The following is a 15,226-nucleotide window of genomic DNA, read 5'->3' as shown; positions in this document are numbered from 1 at the left end:
ATTCCTCTTCCTCTATCTCTCTCTCTCTCCAAAATTGGCCTCCATTGTTGTCCAAACCAAGAAAGCCAACCTGAAGCTTATTTATACTGCTCAAGCTCTGATGTCTAAGTGAAGAAATTAAGTTTTCACACGTGTTCACTGGGTATAAGTACTTGGTAAATGCGCGTGGCATTTGGAATTGCAGTGCTTCCAAACGAAACACAAGACCTGTTCATTTTGAAAGATGTGTCTAATGTAGAGAACTGTGTTTAGTGTTTAGCAAACATTTTACAATTGCAAACTGAGTGTAAAGCAGATAATGGGCTGGCAGTTTTGCAGACTTGTCCTGAAGATGAGGAACATGAGTTAATGGTTTCACTGAGTGTGCCTCAAGTACCACTTTTAGTGTGTAAAAAATTGTTAAAAACTGTAATCTCTGTTTATATATATTTTTTTTCTTGGATTGTTTGTGTATTAGTATTGTACTGTTAGACATTTACTGTACTACTGGAGCTAGGAACAAAAGCATTTTGCTGCACCTGCTTTATTAAGATCTGCAATAAATATTTGTCTCACATTCAACACTTATTAAGACGTCTTACATGTCCCCAAAGAGTGGCCGATAGAGAGAGAAAGTAAGTCTGCTCCTTGTCTCCTCCTCTCTCTCTGCCATAAGGGACAGTGGACATTGAGGGGCCTCTGGATATCAGTCTGCGTGGACATGGATCGAGATAGAGAGTACGTCTGCCCCTCCTCTACCCTTCTCTCTCTGCCTCAAGGGACAGTGGACATGCAGTGGGCCAGGTGTCTCCACACAGGCAGATGAATCTCTGGTAAAACATGGGATGGAGGTGTGAAGATGGAGGTTTGGAAGTGAAGAAGGGTTGTTGTCATACCTGGAGGAATTGACAGATCTGGCGCCCCCCCCGCTGGCAGGTATCAGCCTTGACCGGGGCTTTGTCCAGGTTGACCGATGCTTTCTGGTAGACTTCCCTGGCCCTACTGACCGTCAGCGTTGATGACCACGAGCTCTTCTTCAGCAGTTGGCCAGTCCCATCCATTCCCGTGCCCAGTCCCGGCAACCCGGCGCATGTAGAACACTTGACGTCGTTGTTGCTTCGTGACGTCTTCAGCGAGTGGGCGCTGATGGTGTTGTACTGCTCCATGAAGTACTGTGACTGGGACTTGCCTGGGTGGCGGCCCATGGTCATCACCCCCGAGGGCATGCCTCCTGGGATGGGGCTGTGGTGGTGGTACAGGCACACCTCGCGGTCCAGGGTGTCGTCCGAGCTCCAGTAGCCTGAGATGGCTGAGCGCATCTTGGGCTCCGACCTGCTGCGGTCTTTGCTCTTGCTGCGCTTGCTGCTGTTCTTCAGGGTGCCCGAGTGGGAGGGCGGGTCGTCAGAGCTGGCCTTGCCCCCGTTCATCCTATCCCCGGATGGGCCTTCTAGGGATTGAGACTTGGTGAAGAGTTTTTGGACCGAGTGGACAAGATGCCGGATCCTCCCAGGACTGTCACTGCGCTGGTGCGCCACCGCTGTGCACTTGTACTGCAGTGTGTGGTAGCCATCATGGCGCGCCGGCGCCTGCCGTTCAAACTGCTCCAGAAGGTTGGGGGGGATGCGGTTGTTTTTAACGCCTCCCCCCTGGCCTCCGGTGTAAGGCACCACAGCACACTCATCCTTCAGTTCATGCTGGGAGCTGTAGTGTCTTCGGGGGAAGGTGCTGCTAGCCGGGTCAGGGTAGGGCCCGCACTCAGACTGGAAGGAGCTTCGCTGGGCATAGTAAGGGTGGTCCGCCGGGTGGGCATTGCTCGGGTTCAGCGGGTAGGGCCGGGCTTGGCGCCCCAGGGTCATGGAGTCATAGGAGGGGTCACAGGTCACCATGTGATGGTGTCTCCGGCTACTCGACAAGCCCTTCATCGTCATCGTCACGGACGAGGGGACAGACGCATCTAACTGCTACTGACGCTAAATAAGCTCTGTGGACACACAAACCCAGAACAGACAAACAGAGAGACAAACAGAGAGACGTAGAGAGAGAGGGAGAGAAGAGAGAGGGAGATAATTACTTATGCACATATAGGCATTGTCTAAAGCTGATTAGAATGGCTTTTGGCACCCCTAAGCAGACGAGAACAGACAGTGATGTTGACACAGGTAGGCCTATTCAACTCTTTATTCTGTCCTTCAAGGTTATCTAAATATAGCAGTCAGTTTATTTGGCATGCATTTCAAGACTTTCCAATCGCTCCACAAGCTTGTCTTCCGACATTTATGTTTGCGCTACTGAATTTGATTACATGAGTAAAAAAGAGATGGGGGGGGGGGGGAACCGGGGGTTGAGTTTGAAAGAATTGAATACTGTTTAAGGGTTTATTTCCGCTAAGAAGAAAGAGAGGGAGCAAGCTCCAATAAACAGTCAGGAATAGTCACCTAACCTCACAAAATGTCTCAGAGTAGAAGTGCTGATCTAGGATCAGGTCCTCCCTATCCATATAATCTAATTCATGATCACCTAAAAGGGAAAGCTTGTCTTAGAGCAGAGCTCCTATTCTGAAACACTTTATGAATAAGAGCCCTGATCCTAGTACTGCCAGTCATTTGAGCTGATCTAAGGTGTGAGGTGGCTGTTGACAAGAGTCTGGTGGCTCTACTTCTCCACTCCCTCTAAAACAAGCTGACAGCTCCCGGGCCACTGCAGCCAGCAGCCAATAAAAGCCTTGCCTCACATGGTGAGGCTGTATATGCTGTAACATGCTGTATATGACTGACAGGCGTTGTGCTAATTGGGCAACATTTGATAATTTTTTGGGGTCTGATTGAGGGAAATGTAATTGAAATGGACCGCTTTGATATCATACAAGCGAACCAAACACTTGCACTTCACATTTCATAATCTCCTATACAGTGTCAACGTTGATGTTTGATGCAGAGTTACAATATGACATGCCTGGGTTGTTCTGAACAGAATGAGCATATTTGATTTATACAGGCAAGTCAGTTATGAACAAATTCTTATTTTCAAGGATGGTCTAGGAACAGTGGGATAACTGCCTTGTTCACGGGCAGAAGACCAAATTTGTACCTTGTCAGCTCGGGGATTTGAACTTGCAACCTTTCGGTTACTAGTCCAACACCCTAACCACTAGGCTACGCTGCCGCAGTTCTTCCATTGTGAAGATAATGGACTGGTGCACAGGCACCTGAATATACTCATTACCGCTGTCTTTCACGGACTGGCAAAATTAGTATCTGTTTCCCTGAATTGCATTGTGAAAGCCTAACACTGTAGTATTTGACTTTATGACATAGTTCGTCATGCCGGCAATAGAACAAGCTTTCAAATGATGCCCATCTGACCCAGATTGTGATGTATAATTGGACCGTCTGTTGTGTGAACAACATCTGGAGACACCAGTTAGAGCCTCTCACTCAGACCCTTGTCATGTTCTTGTCCTGTGTGGCACCTATCCCACATTTTCCAGGAAGGATGGGTTCTGACTTCTAAACGTGAAGGCAGAACCTCTAAACGTATTTATGTCACTGAGGGAGAGAGGGGAAGGCAGAACGTTTTTGTTGTTCAGAACATGTTATTGTTAGATATCTGGAATCCTATGGAAAGGAGAAGGGCCACAGTCTGGTTCAAGTCAACAGGACAACCATGAGTTGGGGCGGAATAAGGAATTTGGGCCGAGGTCAGGTTCAGATGGAGTGAGAGAGAACAGGAATCACTAAAATCCTGTCTAGCAACAGAGATGTATGTATTGGCTGTCCAGATGTGTAAGGAGACTCAGCATAGGAGGAAGGTTTAAATAACAGTGTCTTTGTTCTTTCAGCTGTTTGACCCTCTCGGTGAATCAACTTGGTTTGCGCTTTTCTTAGTTGTCCGTTAGTTTTTACTTTGTTTGTCAAAACCTAGCAATTATTAACAAATGCAGTGACAAGTACAGTAAATGTAAAATGCGCGTAAAATCAACAGTTTAATGTTTGGATTAAGTCTTGTGTCAGGTGAACCGTTGTGTACTTTAGACTGACACACACACACACACACACACACACACACACACACACACACACACACACACACACACACACACACACACACACACACACACACACACACACGCACACACACACACACACAAACAGCTCCAAATATTCAGCAGAATGCTGAATCTGCACCTGTCACCTAGTCCAATAGGCTGGGAGGTGAGGATAACGAGACAATAACAAGGGTCCAAGCACCCAAAGCAGAGCTCTAACAGAGCTACACAGAACACTGAGGCTTAGCCAGCAGAGGGAATTCATTGCAGCAATTTATAACACACAACCAAAGGCCACTGTGGTAAATAAAAGCAAGTAAAAGGAGGAAGGTAAAGGAGGAAGGTAAAGGAGGAAGGTAAAGGAGGAAGGTAAAGGGTACTGGACCAAACAAATTAAATGACCCCAGATAAACCTGAAACACAGAGAACTGAGGAATGGAATTCTATCAAATAAATCTATTCGTGTCTGTGTACAGTACATACATTATGCACAGGCTTGCGTCCCAAATGGCACCCTGTGCCCTACATAGTGCACTACTTTTGACGAGGGCCCACATGGGGGCCCTTTGCACTATGTAGGGAACAGAACGGCATTTGGGACGAAGACGGGGTGTATATTGTTTTGCATGAGGAATGTGTGGAGGCTACAGTAATTGAAGATGGACTGAACTGTTTGTGAGAATTCGGATGACATTTCCATTTCTGCAGAGGGATCAAATATCGCTGGGAGTCACAAAGGCCTACATCACCATATTCTACATTTGTATTGAAAACACAATATGAATATCTCAACCCAATCCCAAACACCACCCCTGTATTTGCAAGGGATTGAACACACAAACGTAAATGAGAACACACACGTGCGCACGCACACAGCAGCCGCCACAGCTCAGAGAGCACTTTATACACTGGACCTTGGCCAACTGAAGGTATTCATTGCAGTCGATTGACAGAGACTCCTTTTTTTTCGCCTTTGGAGCGCAGAATGTGACCTAAATAAGAGCTAGAGAGGGTCTTGCGGCTGTAGCCAGTCAGTTTCTGATACAGTGTTTAACAGTTACAAGCTTGCTCAGGATACTGTGGATCTGAAGTTGAGTCATGTTTGCCTTCCCTTCCCGCCTGTCATCTGACTGGAGTGGTGGAGCTCCATCCTGATGCAATTTTTTTTGCTGCCACTAGCTTGTCTCCAACGGCAAGACCACCATCGCAGGAGAAGTCTCCGGAGTGTGTGTGTGTGTCTGTGTCAAATCAAATCATATTCTATTTGGCACATGCTTTGTCAACAACCGGTGAAGAATAACAGTGAAATGTTTACCTTCCCAACAATGCAGAGAGAAGAATAGAAAAATAATAGAACGATAGTAACAAGGAATAAGCACACCACGAATAACGATAACTTAGCCATATAGACGGGGTAACAGTACCGAGTCCATGTGCAAGTGTGCGAAGTAATTGAGGTAGATATGTACATACAGGTAGAGGTAAAGTGACTAGGTAACAGGATACATTCTTGGAGAAAAAAATAATACATTCAGAATGGAGAAGTTCAATTTATGGATTCAATGACTCAATTTGTTTCTTGCAAAATCAATAATATTAAAAACAAATTTCAATATCCTAGTACAAACAAAACATTTAAATACAATGTCTGTTGCCACTGAAATCACTCCATAAAGGATAGTCTGGTTAGCTATTTGGTTAACTATTTAGCAGTCTTATGGTTTGGGGGTCCTGTTGGTTGAAGACTTGATGCATCTGTACCGCTTGCCGTGCGATAGCAGAGAGAACAGTCTATGATTTGGGTGGTTGTCCTTGACAATTTTTAGGGACTTCCCCTGACACCGCCTGGTATAGAGGTCCTGGATGGCAGGGAGCTTGGCCCCAGTGATGGATATGTATGTGAACCTTTCAGTGTTGGAAAGTTGTGTAGTTACCTGTTGTCACGACTTCGGCCGAAGTCGGTCCCTCTCCTTGTTCGGGCGGCGTTCGGCGGTCGACGTCACCGGCCTTCTAGCCATCGCCGATCCACTTTTCATTTTCCATTTGTTTTGTCTTGTTCCCTTCACACCTGGTTTCAATCCCCCAATTACTTGTTCATTATTTAACCCTCTGTTCCCCCATGTTTGTTTGTGAGTAATTGTTTGTATGTAATACGGTCCGTTATGTGGGCTGGTTTTATTGTATTGTATTTTGTCTAATTTTGAGTAAATTATGTTTATTTACTCATATCTGATGTCCTGCGCCTGACTCCTCTACACAAGCTACACACAGACCTCATTACACCTGTTGAATGTACTGCATTTCATACTGAGTATTATACTCAAATCAAATAAAATTTTATTTGTCACATGCTCCGAATACAACCTTACAGTGAAATGCTTACGTACAAGCAATTAACCAACAATTCAGTTTTAAGAAAATCCTTTAAAATGTAAGAGGTAAGAATAACAAATAATTAAAGAGTAGCAGTAAATATCAAAAGTGGGGCTATATACAGGGGGTACCGGTACAGAATCAATGTGTCAATGTGCGGGGGGCACCGGTGTTGAGGTAATTGAGGTAATTATGTACATGCTCTCGATGGTGCAGCTGTAAAACCTTCTGAGGACCCATGCCAAATCTTTTCAGTCTCCTGAGGGAGAATAGGTTTTGTTGTGCACTCTTTACAACTGTCTTGGTGTACTTGGACCATATTAGTTTGTTGGTGATGTGGGCGCCAAGGAACATGAAGCTCTCAACCTGCTCCACTACAGCCCCATTGATGAGAATGGGGGCGTGCTCGGTCATCCTTTTCCTGTAGTCCACAATCATCTTTGTCTTGATCATGTTGAGGGAGAGGTTGTTGTCCTTGCACCACACGGTCAGGTCTCTGACCTCCTCACATAGGCTGTCTCATCGTTGTCGGTGATCAGTTGTTGTGTCATTGTCTCATCAGAAAACTTAATGATGGTGTTGGAGTCATACCTGGCCGTGCAGTCATGAGTGAACAGGGAGTACAGGAGGGGACTGAGCATGCACCCCTGAGGGGCCCCCGTTTTGAGAATCAGCGTGGCAGATGTGTTGTTATCTACCCTTACCACCTGGGTGCGGCCTGTCAGGAAGTCCAGGATCCAGTTGCAGAGGGAGGTGTTTAGTCCCAGGGCCCCTAGCTAAGTGTGAGTTTTGAGGGCACTATGGTATTGAATGCTGCGCTGTAGTGAATGAATAGAATTCTCACATAGGTGTTCCTTTTGTCCAGGTGGGAAAGGTCAGTGTGGAGTGCAATAGAGATTGCATCATCTGTGGATCTGGGATAATGGTGTTGATGTGAGCCATGACCAGCCTTTCAAAGCATTTCATGGCTACCGACGTGAGTGCTACGGGTCGGTAGTCATTTAGGCAGGTTACCTTGAAACATGTTGGTATGGAGTAGTACTGATGGACAGTTACATTACGCCCAATAAGACATTTGCTTTTTCCAACCGAGGATATGATGAGACAAGTTCCTACACTCTTGGAAATATATATAAACAATTGTACAAAAAAAATAAAATGCACATAATATACTGTCAGAGGTACAGATAATGATCTCACATGTTTAATAACTTTTAGGGTATTTGTGTGGTTAAAGACTATAATGGTAAATGTTTTTACCCAATATTTTGATTATAAAAAGGTACAATCACTACACTCTCACTCTCAAAAAAGGGGTACAATGTGAAGGCACATTTCTCTTTCCCACTTTACATATCTATTTTGTGTACCCTCAATACCCACCACTGGGGTGGTAGCCTAAAAAGGCAAATTTGCACCAAAATTATTATCATCATCATATTTCCCAGCATGCTCTACAGCAGGTTAAACATTTTAGAATAGTTTTTCGTGTGTGTTTTTATATGTACATTGATAGATTGATTAATCTTATGCTACACAAAAATAAATAATATGCAACTAATCTAATCAGTTAGTTCGATTTTTTTGCACACGTTACTGAAATGGCTTAGGAAGTCTACTTACAATGTTCCTAACCCTGCAAGTCACTATGCATGCAGGTTGGGTGAGTATCTGTTGGATATTTTAATGCTGGCTGGAATTACAAATCACTTTGCAAAACAGCATAATATGACTTCTGATAACTTTCCCAGGGTTTTCAGAAATCCTGGTTCGAAGACTCCTGGAAGTGGGAGGATTCCATATTAAGACATGTTTGGGTAATTTGGGGAAAGTTACTGGACTTTTGCAAGCCTACTTGAAGGCCTGGTGTGACCTGAAAACCATGCGTTACAGGCCACTGTATTAGTGTAAATCTTGTCCTCAAAATAAGGCTTCATGATAGACACTGAGTGTACAAAACATTAGGAACACCTTCCTACTATCGAGTTGCAACCCGTTTTGCCGTCAATACAGCCTCAATTGACAGGGCAAGGACTCTACAAGGTGTCAAAAGCATTCCACAGGGATGCTGACCCATGTTGAATCCAATGCTTCCCACAGTCAATTTGGGTGGTGGACCATTCTTGATAGACACGGGAAACTGTTGAGCGTGAAAAACCAAGAAGCATTGCAGCAATCAAATTGGTGCTACTGCCATACCCCATTCAAAGGAACTTAAATATTTTGTCTTGCCCATTAACTCTCTGAATGGCAAACATACACGATCCATGTCTCAATTGTCTCTGAAGGCAGAAAAATCTTTATTTTTTACCTTTATTTAACTAGGTAAGTCAGTTAAGAACAAATTCTTATTTACAATGGCGGCCCACACCGGCCAAATCCGGACGCCCTATGGGACTCCCAATCATGATACAGCCTGGATTCAAACCAGGGTGTCTGTAGTGATGCTTCAAGCACTGAGATGCAGTACCTTAGACCGCTGCACTGATTGAAGTGGATTTAACAAGTGACATCAATAACAGATCATAGCATTCACCTGATCAGTAGGTAATGGAAAAAGCAGGTGGTCGTAATGTTTCCTACATTCTGTGTATAATTTATTATCATAAAGACTATAATTAAATTGATAATACATGCCTAGGAACTCACTTAATGAAGGCCACAAGAGGAATGAATTCAACAACCATGTCTCTAACACTAATAAATACAGTCATGGGTGTACACTCTACAATTTCCTAGAAAAGGCAAGGCACACTGGGAAATTATACTGGTGGTGTGGCTTAGTTGGGGCATGGATCTCAGCTAGTTACTTAGCTAAATGGTTGTACCAGTTTAACTGGTGTATTGTAAAGGTACATGTGTGCTACTTACTGTACAAGGAACAAATGGATTTGACACTGACGTTAATATAAGCAAAGGTACAAAGGATGATTTTGTGTATGTAGAGAAAGGTACTATCTGAGGTATGAACTAGGCTACAGTTATGTACCTATAACTAAAAGCACATAATGGGCCCTTACAGGGTATCACCCTAGTGACAAGCAGTTGTACCCCTTTAGGGACAAATCTAAACATTTACTTTTGAGAGGTTACTTTGTCTGCTTACATCAAAATGGTCTTTGCATCTCCAATACTGTACAAAACAAACATGTATGTGTGTTATAGTACTTTGACCGTGTTTTATTTTAGTCAGAATTTCTTGGGGGAGGGGCTAACAGGGAGTATGGAGACCTGCGCAAACTCCCTGTGCTTACCGGGGGGCTAGAGAGACCGGACAGGCACCGTGTTATGCAGTGGTGCGCACGGTGTCTCCAGTGCGGGTGCATAGCCCGGTGCGGTATGGTGTCTCCGGTTCGCCTGCATAGCCCAGTGTGGGCTATTCCACCTCGCCGCACTGGCAGGGACGACCGTGAGCATTCAACCAGGTAAGGTTGGGCAGGCTCGGTGCTCAAGAGCTCCAGTGCGCCTGCACGGTCCGGTCTTTCCAGTACCGCCTCCACACACCAGCCCTCCGGTAGCAGCTCCCCGCACCAGGCTTCCTGTGCGTGTCCTCGGCCCAGTACCACCAGTGCCAGCACCACGCATCAGGCCTACAGTGCGCCTCGCCTGTCCAGCGCTGCCGGAGCCTTTCTCCTCTCCAGCGCTGTCGGAGGCTCCCGCCTGTTTAGTGCTGCCAGAGCTTTCCGCCTCTACAGCGCTGCCGGAGTCTCCCGCCTGTTCAGAACTGCCAGTCTGCAAGGAGCAGCCAGAGCCGCCAGTCTGCATGGAGCAGCCAGAGCCGCCAGTCTGCATGGAGCAGCCAGGGCCGCCAGTCTGCATGGAGCAGCCAGGGCCGCCAGTCAGCATGGAGCAGCCAGGGCCGCCAGTCAGCATGGAGCAGCCAGGGCCGCCAGTCAGCATGGAGCAGCCAGGGCCGCCAGTCAGCATGGAGCAGCCAGGGCCGCCAGTCAGCATGGAGCAGCCAGAGCAGCCAGTCAGCATGGAGCAGCCAGAGCAGCCAGTCAGCATGGAGCAGCCAGAGCAGCCCGTCAGCATGGAGCAGCCAGAGCAGCCCGTCAGCATGGAGCAGCCAGTCAGCATGGAGCAGCCAGAGCAGCCAGTCAGCATGGAGCAGCCAGAGCAGCCAGTCAGCATGGAGCAGCCAGAGCAGCCAGTCAGCATGGAGCAGCCAGAGCAGCCAGTCAGCATGGAGCAACCAGAGCAGCCAGTCAGCATGGAGCAGCCAGAGCAGCCAGTCTGCATGGAGCAGCCAGAGCTGTCAGTCAGCATGGAGCAGCCAGAGCTGTCAGTCAGCATGGAGCAGCCAGAGCAGCCAGTCTGCATGGAGCAGCCAGGGCAGCCAGTCAGCATGGAGCAGCCAGAGCTGTCAGTCAGCATGGAGCAGCCAGTCAGCATGGAGCAGCCAGTCAGCATGGAGCAGCCAGTCAGCCAGACTCTTCCAGAACTGCCAGTCAGCCAGACTCTTCCAAATATGCCAGTCAGCCAGACACCGAATCCAACAAGTTTAGATAGCGGGGTGAACAGGCAGTGGCTCGGGTGGTTGTTGTCCTTGATTGTTGGTTGTTGTTTTCAGATTAGCCTTGTTAAAATCCCCAGCTACAATGAATGCAGCCTCCGGATATATGGATTCCAGTTTGCAAATAGTCAAATAAAGTTCGTTCAGAGCCATCTATGTGTCTGCTTGGGGGGGAATATATACTGCTGTGATTATAATCGAAGAGAATTCCCTTGGTAGATAATGCGGTCGACATTTGATTGTGAGGAATTCTAAATCAGGTGAACAGAAGGACTTGAGTTCCTGTATGTTGTTGTGGCCACACCACGTCACGTTAACCATGAAGCATACGCCCCCGCCCCTCTTCTTACTAGAAAGATGTTTGTTTCTGTCGGCGCGATGAGAGGAGAAACCAGCTGGCTGCACCGACTCTGATAGCGTCTCTCCAGTGAGCCATGTTTCCGTGAAGCAAAGAACGTTACAGTCTCTGATATCCCTCTGGAATGCTACCCTTGCTCGGATTTCATCAACCTTGTTGTCAAGAGACTGGACATTGGCGTGAAGAATGCTAGGGAGTGGTGCACGATGTGCCCGTTTTGGGTCGCCGGCTGGGATCCATTCCGTTGTCCTGGGTGAAAGGCAGAACACAGGATCCGCTTCGCGAAAGTCATATTCTTGGTCGTACTGATGGTGAGTTGACGCTGCTCTTATGTTCAGTAGTTCTTCTCGACTGTATGTAATGAAACCTAAGATGACCTGGGGTACCAATGTAAGAAATAACACGTAAAAAAACAAAAAACTGCATAGTTTCCTAGGAACGCGAAGCGAGGCGGCCATCTCTGTTGGTGCCGGAAGTGTATGTAAAAAAGGAGCTTTACTATCCTATCATTGGTATTGGATCTGGAAGTGTATGGTGCTACATAATATTGACTGACCCCTGTCTTTTCGTACTGTGCTACATTGTTTTGTCTTGTCTCTTTCAGAGAGTCATAGAGCTCGAAGCAGATGCAGTGCATCATGAACTAATATATGTGGGCGAGGCAGGTTTCAACCTTGCAAAAACATGGGGCTGAGGCAGAAATATCATCGGACACCGTGCCATCATCAACATCCCGGGACAACGTGGTGGCAACATAACAATGTGTACAGCTATTAGTCAAAACGGCATCCTTCACCATCATGCAATCCTAGGCCCATACAACACTGCAAACATTATCACATTTCTGGACACCCTCCACAACAGACTAACCCCTAATGACCAGGGGCCAGAGCAGCCCAGGTACGTTATCATCTGGGACAATGTTAGTTTCCACTGGACTGCTGTGGTTCACAGGTCACCCACTTTTCATCGCACTCAATCTCCCCCATACTCTCCGTTCTTGAATCCTATTGAAGAATTCTTCTCTGCATGGCGTTGGAAGGTGTATGATCGCCAGCCCCACCAACACATACCCGTTCTACAGGCTTGGGGAGACATCGATCAGGGGTCATGCCAGGCCTGGATACGGCACTCCAGGCAATACTTTCCACACTGCCTAGCTCAAGACAACATCACATGTGATGTGGATGAAGTCTTATGGCCAGACCCACAAAGAAGGCGAGATGTAGCCTATTTTTCTTCTGTTCTTTTTTTTTCTAGCACAAATGTTTTTGTTTTCTTCTACTGCACTTTTGTTGTTTGAGGAGTGTTAGAACATTTTGAGAAGAAAAAAAAACTTTTCCCCCTTATTTGTATTGGTAGTGTGTTATGTTTGGAATACACATCCATACTTTACACATTTGGATACCTGTTTGAATGAGTGTTTACTACATGTACGACAAAACATCATTGCAAACTGCTATGCCCTGCACACAGAAAAAGTGTTTTTAATTTAAACTATCAGTACATAGTTGGCGCGTCGTGTGCTTATTCAAATTCTGTGTACTGTATTGACGCAAAAACACAATAAAAAAACAAAAAAAGTTTGAAGAGGTTTACAGGAATTGTTTGCTTTTGCAAGAGATGTATAATGCTTTGCTGGTTTGGTGTGAGGTTTTGTGGTTCGTGTGTAGAGTTTTGCAAAAAATAGCCTATAGTTTCAAAGATAGTGCCTAAGCAATCAGAAAGAAATGTAAATAAAGGTAAACATTTTTTTTTTTTTTATATTTACTGAAATGATAGAGAATAGGATGCCATTTGCCATGAAACTTGTCTCTAATCCCTTCACTGAGTACTCTGGACCATGCCGATTACTGCTGTTATGAATAACAGTGTTGATGATATTCATAAAATACAGATCCCTCAAAAGTGATATATGGCATAAAAATGACACATAAAAGGGAACAATTGAAGAAATCCTCCGCCAGCTCCATCCATTTTTATAGAGGTCCCACTTAATCTCTAAGAGATCTGTGGGTTTACAACGGGCTCATTTATGAATCTGAACACAAACAGATAAGAGACTAAGCAACATATTATTATCTCCACATTACAAAATGACAGGGTGTCCGGGACAATGCATTGTGCACAAAACTGTATGAACTTATTCCTGACAAAGCTGATGTACGATATGTATGCTGGTTTTTATTTGATTAAAGCCAAGTCAAAAATCCTACATGAACAGGCACACATTTCCAACAAAGCTTAAAGGGACAATCTGGCATTTGAAGCTGTGAATCAAGCAGTCACCTCACCAAAACTGCATGTGCCTATCCCAGATCGCCCCTTTAATGCATTCATCCTCCCTGTTTGAATACACAGTCAATTTTGCACAATGCCTTTAAAGGTCCCGAACACTGAAAATAATGTTTTTCATAAAACTGGATGATATTTCGATGAACCCAGTTCAAAGTAGGGTGACCCAAGTATGAAAAAGATAAAAGTCAAAAATTAAGTCAAAATAAAACATAATAAAAAGTATGCTTGAATGACACTAAGTGGCAGTGTTTTTATAACTAATGCCGGTTTGCCTGGGGCTGATGCCGTGCAGGTGTTTGTACACATGCATATACACACACTCCCATTCAAATAAACGCATACAAGAACACACACATACATGTAAGAGTGCCAGACATGCACACAAACATATACAGTTGGCATTGCTGTCTTTATTTTGGTTGTCCTTGATGTCCTTAATTTATTTTTAATTAATTTATTTTATTGTTGCGTTGTTGTTTGCTGTTTTCTTCTGTCTTTTACTTTTTTCTCTTTAGTTCATTCTCTTGGTTGTTGGTGCATTGGGGGGGTTCTTGGGGGTGGGGAAGGGAATTATTGTATTTATTTATTTTTCTTCTTTGGGGGGGGGGGGGGTCTGTGGGAAGGGTCTCAAATGGTTGAGGGACCGCTATTGGGGAACTGTGGGGGGGATCTTGGAGGGTTCGGGTTCACATTTTTTGGCCTGGTGGGAAATCTGTCAACGTGCCCTTGAGCAAGGCATTGCCACTGGATGCTTCTGTGTGTCGCTCTGAACGGGAGTCTGTTGGATGACTGCCATGGTGTAGTTGTTGAGCGGCTTCACTGCAAGTATATTGTATGTTAAGGATATTCCCCACAAAATTGTTATTAACATTTTTTATAAATATATATTTTTTTTTTAAGTGTGAAAAATGACTGTACATTGATAAAGTTTGATCATAAAGTTACTTGTCCCCTCCCCCCGTGTCAAACACTTGGATTCAGGAGGCAGGCATATATCAAGGGTTTACTTCAGGTTTTATGCAACGTCACATAAAGCAGGAAAATGAATACATCAACGGTAGCATCTTATCATCTTAGCTCATTTAAATATGAGTCAAATCAAAGGTGCCTATGCCTGGTCAGCATGTAAGCTTTATTAAGGGGGACTCAGTCTTTACTAATTCTTGTGAAGAAGTATATCAGTGAACTGTTTTCTGTAATTAGCTACAAACAATAGAAATGCAAATGTGTATTGCTGCTGTCTGATATCCAACAGTCCATGATCAGCTCTGTTGACTATGAGAACATTTTGCTGAGAAAATCAAATCAAATCAAATCAAATTGTATTTGTCACATACACGTGGTTAGCAGGTGTTAATGCGAGTGTAGCGAAATGCTTGTGCTTCTAGTTCCGACAATGCAGTAGTAATCTAACTAACAATTCCAAAACTACTCTCTTGTACACAGTGTAAGGGGATAAAGAATATGTACATAAGGATATGTGAATGAGTGACGGTACAGAGCAGCATAGGCAAGATACAGTAGATGGTGGGTTGAGGCATGTGATTTAGGCTGGGAATGACATGTGGCCCATTGTTTACCTTCTCAAATGACCACAAGGGCCTTTCAAAAAGCTGTCAGTTAACACGAGCTCATGAATATCACCCACTCATTTTGT

The 15,226-nt window shown here is 45.0% G+C and overlaps 1 protein-coding gene across 1 annotated transcript in view; it reads right to left on the bottom strand.

Moving 5' to 3' along the window:
- Positions 1-15,226, bottom strand: part of LOC110535601 (disks large-associated protein 1) — a 239,260-nt gene that overhangs the window by 113,076 nt on the left and 110,958 nt on the right. Inside the window, exon 3 of the mRNA XM_036935331.2 lies at positions 876-1,960. Within this exon, the coding sequence (XP_036791226.1) occupies positions 876-1,907 (1,032 nt within the window). The 5' untranslated portion in view covers positions 1,908-1,960. The remainder of the gene's footprint in view (positions 1-875; positions 1,961-15,226) is intronic.

The sequence above is a fragment of the Oncorhynchus mykiss genome, chromosome 11 (assembly GCF_057628025.1).
Source record: "Oncorhynchus mykiss isolate SJ-2025 chromosome 11, ASM5762802v1, whole genome shotgun sequence".
Taxonomy (NCBI): Eukaryota; Metazoa; Chordata; class Actinopteri; order Salmoniformes; family Salmonidae; genus Oncorhynchus; species Oncorhynchus mykiss.
The sequence above is the reverse complement of the archived record's forward strand: the minus strand, read 5'-3'. Positions and strand labels throughout refer to the sequence as shown.